The sequence below is a fragment of the Lineus longissimus genome, chromosome 11, assembly GCF_910592395.1.
Source record: "Lineus longissimus chromosome 11, tnLinLong1.2, whole genome shotgun sequence".
NCBI classification, from domain to species: domain Eukaryota; kingdom Metazoa; phylum Nemertea; class Pilidiophora; order Heteronemertea; family Lineidae; genus Lineus; species Lineus longissimus.
In genome coordinates, this window is record NC_088318.1 from 2,511,624 (window position 1) to 2,520,304 (window position 8,681).

The 8,681-nt window shown below is 41.4% G+C and overlaps 1 protein-coding gene across 1 annotated transcript; it reads right to left on the reverse strand.

The window, feature by feature from the left end:
- Nucleotides 1-625: 625 nt before the first annotated feature.
- On the reverse strand, nucleotides 626-4,152 carry LOC135496299 (H(+)/Cl(-) exchange transporter 7-like). Its single transcript, XM_064785555.1, has 7 exons — nucleotides 4,062-4,152; nucleotides 3,273-3,450; nucleotides 2,920-3,005; nucleotides 2,452-2,575; nucleotides 2,049-2,213; nucleotides 1,620-1,702; nucleotides 626-1,441 (listed from the first exon to the last, which is right to left on the reverse strand). Exons 2-5 carry the CDS (start codon nucleotides 3,384-3,386, stop codon nucleotides 2,187-2,189), a joined length of 351 nt encoding a protein of 116 aa, XP_064641625.1. The 5' UTR covers nucleotides 3,387-3,450; nucleotides 4,062-4,152; the 3' UTR covers nucleotides 626-1,441; nucleotides 1,620-1,702; nucleotides 2,049-2,186.
- Between the last annotated feature and the right edge of the window lie 4,529 nt (nucleotides 4,153-8,681).

The window sequence follows — 8,681 nt, forward strand, 5'->3', positions numbered from 1 at the left end:
CTATAAAATTCCTGTTTCGCCTATTCCTGATTCGCCTATTCCTGTTCCGCCTATTCCTGTTCCGCCTATTCCTTTTTCGCCTATTTCCTGTTTGGCCTATTTCCTGTTTGGCCTATTTCCTGTTTGGCCTATTCCTGTTTCGCCTACTTTCCAGTACCCCTACAATAAATCGACTCTCCCACGGGGAACCTTAGGGATGCATGTCCATTTTATGGGGAAAATGTGAGGGGACAATTGGATGATGTTAACGATGTGATGACAATTTGACTAATCAAATGCCATCAACTTTGTTAACAAACCATGTCATGACCGTTTTGAAAGAGTCACCTTGAAAGCGGGAACAGTCCGGGACTTATTTGACCATAGGACCATAGGACCATACTGACACACAGTAAAAACTAATAGATTAAGTAGAGTAAAGCAGTCGTTTATTTTATGAAAACTGAATTCATGAGTTATTGATAAAAATACATAATACTGTACATTCTCATAATTATTTGATCAAAATCAGCTGTAAAACCCATGTCATAATATACATGTAGGTACAGCACATACACAGCACAAACAAGGTGGAAAATACATATCATGATATTATGTCAGACAAGGTAACTGATGGCATCAACGTAACTCATTATGTCCCTCTCTCCATTGACGTATTGTTCTTTGAGGCGTAACATGCGTTCGTCAATGCGTACATATGTGGCTCTCCTCGGGTTTGGTCGGTCAGTCAGGGACGGTTCATATTCCTACGTCTGTGGGGAGGTTAGCAATACATTTGAATAGGCGAAACAGGAATAGGCGAAACAGGAATTAGGCGAAACAGGAATAGGCGAAACAGGAATTAGGCGAAACAGGAATTAGGCGAAACAGGAATAGGCGAAACAGGAATAGGCGGAACAGGAATAGGCGAAACAGGAATACACCTTTTTAACTGTAAACAATATTTTGTAAATGTGTATCTGTAGACAATATACACCCTACTTCTATACAATTCATCAGTACTTATCTTATGTGTTAAGTACACATCCGATGTGTATGTGGTCTACATGTAACTTCAAGTTACACATTTACTCCCTATGTTAGATTCTTAACCTGCCCTGGTACGGACACTCGTTCAGGTGCAGAGAATCTTTGAGATTCTGATACTGCCCCCTATGTATGAGACTATGAACTAAGCACTGCACACTGCTTCCCCAATGATCCATGGCAGCCTTTAGGAAATGACCACCAGACAACTAAAATCCCTGTTTTCGTGAAGAAGCTAGGAGTCGATGATATCTAATTTGTCAACTTCTTGTCCAAGACGGCGCGTGATCTGCCGATAACGTGCCAAGTCTTTCCGACTGACGATTCTGACGACTTCATTGTCTTCATCCACAACCACAAGATGGCGGAGGCCAAGACCTCGGAACAACTTGATTATTCTTGGTAGCGAAACGTTCTGGAACAAGAAGATTTTTATAGGAGTCAATTATTTCATTATCATATGCACGGCTAAAAATTAATTGCTTACAGAATCCACCATCCGACCTCTCAGTTGGACAAAGAGGGAATTGCATTGGAATTGACTACATTTGCCTGTAGGCTACCTTCAGGTATGAGAAATGATCAGTCATTACCTCTCTGGCTGTGTAAGGCACAGGATTCATGTAGGTGTCAAATCAATTGTGTAGTCACGTTCCTCCTCTTTTATAGTGATATCCTGAAAGAGCGGAATAGAAACGAGATCATCAAGCTGAAGACTTGGAGATTTCCTATACCTCCTCTCTCTCTCTTGCGGCTGTTTTTCCTTGTTGAGCCAAACCCCATGCATCACTACCAACAAAGTTTGTCAGCTTTCTGATTTTAGATTTTCATGACCATTTTATCCTTCTGTTGTGCATCTAAGAGTGGTTGTTTGTACCTGATGGCCAGCTTCAGTTGGCATAGGTGTGGTCAAACCCTGAAGCAACAAAACATGGCAGGCCAGCCTGAAAGTCTGTGCAGAAGAGCAGTCTCACTTGGCCGTGTCTCTCGGCACTTGCATGGACAACAGTAATTCAACTTACGCTAAGTTTTGTATGTCTGGGATAATCGTCCCTGAAGTTCTGTGGCTTCAACTCCTTCTTGAGGAAGCATTCACCCTCGTGATTAGTGAACGCTCTTTTCTTGAGCAGGAAGGTCAGCTGTGAGTGCAGAATAAAACCTTACAACTTCCCGTAACTTTCATCACTCTGAAATTGAAAAATTCAGAAATCAGAAGAAAGATGGGATATAAACACAGTTAACCCCTTGGAGACGACTGAACGTCTCTTGTTGCAATTAACCCCTTGGGGGCTGCTGAACGTCTGTTGTTGCAATATTCTGGTCATAGGTATCACTCTAGAATGGTAATCATTGCATCCTTTTCGATAATTCTTTCAGGTTTTAAATGTTTTATTGTTTTTAACCTGGCAAAACTGGACCACTTACTATATCTGACTGTATGACCTGTACAACTGGGAAACCATTATGTGTGACCTCCAACAGTGTATCAAGGATATTCCCCACCAACTCCGTCTCCTGGAATGCTACCACGGGCATACTCATGATTTTTCTGAAAGAGACGATTGAGGTCAGGAATGAACATTAAAGGGGGACTATAGGCAGGAGCTCGGCGGTCAAATTGGCAGTCTAAGGTGGTTAGTATGCATAATAAGGAACTGAAGTTGTTGTTCTCAGCAAAATCATATTCCTCATACAAAGATGAATAGTTTGACGTACTCTGACTGAGGAGAGACCCCTATCAGCCACCTCTACTAACTTAATCTGTCCTACCTGGCTCATGCCAATTATAGTCTCACTTTAAATTCACTCTGGAAAGCTACGCCTGCCTGTTGAACAGAAGTCTAGGACAGGTTGTCCTTGTCCGAATAAGACTGGTTGTGGTTGGATACTTACTCAGAAGTAATGTTTGAAGACAGCTCTGGTGGGTCCCATGGCAATATTGGAATACCCAACAGCTGAATATGCATATCATAAAGACCCTGAAATGATAACGTGGATAAATTTGAAAAAAAATCAAACTTCCTAGACAAATAATGACAGAACTGACAAAAGGCTAGATTTACAGACAGGTCAGTTGATAATGAAGATATTATGTTTTTTCTGTCCCTTTTGGAAAATAAATATGAACCCACACTTTGTTGTTTAACAAAATTACTACGGTTTACACTACAGTACAAGAACATGGGTTAGCTGGTTTGAATTTGTTCCCAAACTCGAGAGGATTATAAAAACTCTAGACAACTTACCTGATTGAAGAAATCACCAGTCCATTTGGCTATAATGAGCACCATCATAATAGGAAGGCCGAATCGAATGTCTCCGGTACACTCGACCAAGATCACAGTCAGGGAGATCGTCATACGGACTATTCCACCAAGCTGACATGCTGCTCCCAATCAACGCATATTTACCAATATTATGGGACTGAAATAACAAAATGAATTTCAGGAAGGCCGGTGGGGCATAGTTGGGGAAAAGGGCAGGACCAAGTTTTGTAAGTCTTGGGATTCAAGGCTTGAGATCGTGTATCCCTTCTGTGATCTCTCAATCAAGACGTCTTATATGTAGGTGTAAGATGGTTTTATTCTGATTATCATTCTGCTAAACAAAGTTGAGAGATATACCCTGGGGAACATTTGAATTCCATTTGTGACTTTCCCAGGGCAGGAAACAGAGCTTTTTCATTTGAGAAGCATAGAGTAGCTTGTGATGTACTCCTGAATCCTGCCTAATGGCAAAGACCACAAAGACACTGGGTTGGCCAAAAACCCAAAATGAATACTGTAGTTGCATTTGATAAATGTTCATCACGGAAAGTGCAGAGAGAGAGGGAAACTGGTCTCAATCAGTGTGGAGAAAGTAACTGGTCTGATACAAAAGAGCCAGAGAAAGTAACTGGTCTGATACAAAAGAGACAGAGAAAGTAACTGGTCTGATACAAAAGAGACAAAGAAAGTAACTGGTCTGATACAAAAGAGACAGGGAAAGTAACTGGTCTGATACAAAAGAGACAGAGAGAAAATCTAAAGCTATACCTAGAGGATCGTGGAGCATGATTTTCAGACTTGATTCGGGAGATCTAAGGAGGAGTCTGGAAAGTGTGTTGTAGTGACCTTCAGGGCAGAACATCTGAAAGAGAGTCGGCAGACGGTAAGCAGAGTGGCATTGAGCAATGAGGAGTTTCACTCCATTGGACAAAACTCACATCAAATGCTAAAAATTAACATTACTGGTAATATTTCAAGACTGATCTTCTCTGTGAATAGGTGTAGAGTGTAGAGTCGATAAACAGTTAACTTCTGGTGTCTAGCGCTCCTTTTATACCCGACTGTGTACTGCCTGTTCATTGCAATTCTGTCCAACGCTTTCATCGGGCGGCAATGAGTATCGACTTCGATGTTGAACCACTTTAGTTTCCGTCGCCCGCTCTCGGCTATGTTATGGTTCATTCTGTGGGCTGCTGAATGGAAACAGGGGGTTGAGTTTCTGCTCCTGGTCACAATCTTCAGATCGCTGGCCCACAGACCTCGATTCTTGGACTCGACTCCCTGGGTTGTCACTCCAAGACTCAGCTGTCGCAACGCTCCTTTACCAAGACATACCTCCAAAACGAGATGTACCAAGTTCTTGTCAATCACTGTCATTTTAAACTTGGGAATCTCACCGTAAGATGACAATCTTTTTGATTCGTGCCACCAAGAACCAGTTGTGCCTGAGCACAGTGAGAATTCGTTCTGTGGACAACCAGTGCAGTCACCACCATAACAGTTCACAACACAGGCAACAGTGTCATACAGGTATCCCATGATCCTGTCGAGATCACCGTTGCAGCGCGTGAATAGAGATTGCAAAATCTTGGATGACCTTACCCTAAGATCATTCTGAAAAGTTGTTTTTAACAGTGTCCTCTCCTCTGCAGTACGTCCCAGGAACATATCTTTACTGAATTCAGCTCTATGTCCTGCACGCGTCTGGGCTTGATGCAAATGTATCGAGTCAAGTTGATGCTTCACCATGAACAAGCCGAAGAGCTTTTTTGTTGCATCGGTTAAGCCTTTGAATGAACTGGAATCACCATCTGTAGTCAAATGTTCCACATATAGGCCCTGTTTCTCAAAAGTCTCGGCAAATGCAACCCCAAGATCATATTCTCTGAATGCATCTGCCTCAGGAAAGTTAGCCGTGCACTTCGAGTGTCGTTCGTCAACGTTTGTGCCAGTGGCACCACATTTAACTTCAAAAACTTTCGCCCGCATTGCAGCCCCTATCCAGCAGAGTTTTCTTTTAACCTCAATGTCAATGATTTTGTGTTCATCTGTCACATTTTCAACACATAACCCAGTCATTGTGCTGGAACAACAGCCCATCTTGTTCCTCGAAGTGAGGTGTAAACTATTATAGCGTCCATCAGCTTGAACGTTGATTCCTGTTTCGTCCTGGTTTCTTAGCCGCAGTATCCTTTTCAAGTTCTCGCGTATGTCTGCCATATCAGCCACATTCATTTTAACTGTTTCTTCACCAACTTTATTTGCCTGCATTTGCATGATACTCTTACAGGGGGGCAGGATTCCCATCATGCTCAGTATGTAACTCATACTCTCGTTGCCAATCATTGTGTCCTGCAACGCAATCTGTAATGCAACATTTGGAAGAGCGGCTTTTTGTCCGCGCTTGCCAGTGTCTATGTCCTCAAAAAGTTTTTACAATTTCGACTCAAAACCACAGTTTTTACACACCATAGTGACTGAACAACACACCCCCTGCTTACGTACCTCTCCATATTTGAATATCGGGTGACAGTTCACGTGATATTCACTATGGGCCCTGTTAACGTCGTTGAGCACATCCATCAGTTTGGTTGTCTGAACAACGAAACTCTCGTGATCATGCTCCATGGTCTCATCTGGTATCTCCATCTCATCATCAGTGTCGTCTTTCATGTTGACCCGTAGTAAGTTCACATTCTTGGCAGTACGGTTATTAATGTCTGGTATATGTCTTTTGCCATCGTGTCCCATCGTTGTGACCTGTCCGTACTCCTGGGGCGTGAGTCGTCTCCGTGCGGGTTGTAGGCCTACTTCTTGTTCGTCGTCGCTCACCACCTCGACACCTCTGCTCCGCACATGTCCACTCTTAAACATTGTTCTCATTGCTGCTTTCGATGCCCTATGGATGGCACCTCCTGCAACTCCGTTTCTCTATCAACTTCTTCTCCTTTGTCCTCATCTTGTCTTTTCGTAACTTGTCTTTCTTTGCTTAGAATCGTACTCCTAGCAGATGTCTGTTTTGGGATGCTTCCTTCAACAGACTGAAAATACACAAGAAAGGACAAGAGATTACAAAAGGGTGGATGTTGAAATAACGATGACAATAGCTGTGACAATGGTTGCTGCTGTGGACGTGTCAGACTTGGATGTGACAGGGAGATAAGATATGGGTTAATCTTTTTGTCATTTCACACCTTACTAACAAGCCTCCATGCTTATTATGCATCATATATTTGTTGTTTTTTCAAATTTCAGACAGAGCTAATATTGTTCGATTTGAAATTTTGACATTTTGAGCACGATACCACTGTCACAACCTTGGAACATCCTTAAAAAAGACAACTTTTTTCAAAAAAATTGAAATTTTTGAATATTTGTCATGAATTAAAATTGTTTCAAATTCCTATTTCAGATTGACTGAAGACCACTGGTGATTTGTCGAAGATTCGGTACCATTCGATAAGAATTTTACGAGTTAATGAGCTTAACTTGAAGACAGTCTGTAAACAATTTGAAGACGAAATATAAGGTAGGTTGTCTGTATCGGACAACATTTTAAAACGTTAATAGCTCGCTCAAATCAAGTTCATTTTTGATGAAACTTGTTCATGTTAGTCAGGACATCTCAAATGCTTGGGAAAAAGCATATTTCATTAATATCTCAAGATGATCCCTCTTCATTGAGACAAGACCACTAATGAATATTCATAGGTTGGAGGGTCCAGGGCTATCAATTAGACGAGTGCATGTTTTTAACTCTCAAGTACATATTTGGAGAGCTATTGAAAAAATATTTGCTGTGGCAAGTCTACAGATATAAATAGTTTGGTAAAAAAATTAATTTTGAATTTTGACAACCTGGCCATAGGGGGTTGATTCAAATTTGGAGTGAAAATGGCCGAAATGGGTAAAAATGTCCACTTGTGTCATACTTGTCAATATAAAAAAAAAATTTCCGTGATCAACTACCAGTTTAAATCGCACCAGTTACTCCCAAGACTAACCTGTATATCATATCCGAATTTCAGTTTCACAACCCCACGCAGTATTTGATGGCGGGCATTTGAAATAACTGGAAATGGCTTGGAAAATCAATTGTGGTCTTGTCTCCATCACACTTGTCGGTTTTTGCGGTCTCGTGAGAATCAAGACCAAAACCAATCACTTGTGTGTAATATTTTCACTCAAGGCTACAGGGAAGGAACCTGAGTGCTGCCATCTACATCTGATACATAGAACTGAATGAGTGCTGAACAAACGGTTACTTTCCACTTTCTATTCAAGGGGATTTTCTTCATGGGCTGGACCATAACCCAAAGACAGATGGACACCAGGCCTCAGTTGTAGCCGAATCCATTGCTAATACAGCAACTATATCCTACTTCTGGGCTGTGGCCAAGGACTGTCAAATACGCTTCGGCAAAAGAAAACATACATACCTCGATTACATCAAACCTGCCTCTTCTCACCGCTCCCCTCTTACGTAGTGTTTTCCACTATTGGTCTTTAAACATCAAGTACTTACATTCCCTTTTAAGTGGTGCTTTCCACTATTGGTCTTTAAACATCAAGTACTTACATTACCCCTTTTAAGTGGTGTTTTCCACTATTGGTCTTTAAACATCAAGTACTTACATTACCCCTTTTAAGTGGTGCTTTCCACTATTGGTCTTTAAACATCAAGTACTTAATTACATCGAGTACTTAGATTGCATCAAACCCACCTCTTATCAGTGTTCCCCGTTTTCCTCAGCGTTTTCCCACCAGCCGTTTTTTCCTGGGTGTTCTACTCGGGCGTTCTTTCCTTGGTATCAGATCATCATCACTTTCATCCGAGATGGCTGCACCTAGAAAGAAGTGAGAAATTGGACTCAGTCTTGGAGCATTCTGTGTCTAGCCACCTGTACCAAGTCAAGTCATAAACAAACTGGAAACTAGACTTGGTGTCAAACATTTCGAGTCACACTGACACACAGGCAGTCACTACCTGTACTTAGACAAGAAACAAGACCAGACAACTTTAGAGAGCATGATTTCAGATTAAAGTTTGCAGGAAAACCCTATCAAAACATCCCATTTGTAATATCAAGAACAGACTGAAGTCTAGTAATTCTTGGTATAGATATATACTGTGACTAACCCTTTTTATTTGCCAATTTCGTCTTTGTGGTTTTCGTCCCTTTTACGGATCTTGAGCTTGTGTCACCATTAGACCCAGCAGACTGTAACAGAAATAAGTATAGATGCAAAACTGGAATTGAATGATGTTTTTACTGAACCCTTAAAATCCTGTTTGGTTGTAAACCACAGATCAATCAAACTTCAAAGAAACTTGGCAGCAGTTTGCACCCCACAGCCCAAAACATTGCAGACAAAGAACAAATGAAT

What these genes read in the sequence shown, in the direction of transcription:
- LOC135496299 (XM_064785555.1), bottom strand. Translation starts at nt 3,386, where the DNA reads ATGACGATCTCCCTGACTGTGATCTTGGTCGAGTGTACCGGAGACATT. An exon ending in CTGGTGATTTCTTCAATCAG is followed by an intron (nt 3,006 to 3,272) that starts GTAAGTTGTCTA and finishes TTATCATTTCAG; the next exon opens with GGTCTTTATGATATGCATAT. An exon ending in AGGTCATACAGTCAGATATA is followed by an intron (nt 2,214 to 2,451) that starts GTAAGTGGTCCA and finishes TTTCAATTTCAG; the next exon opens with AGTGATGAAAGTTACGGGAA.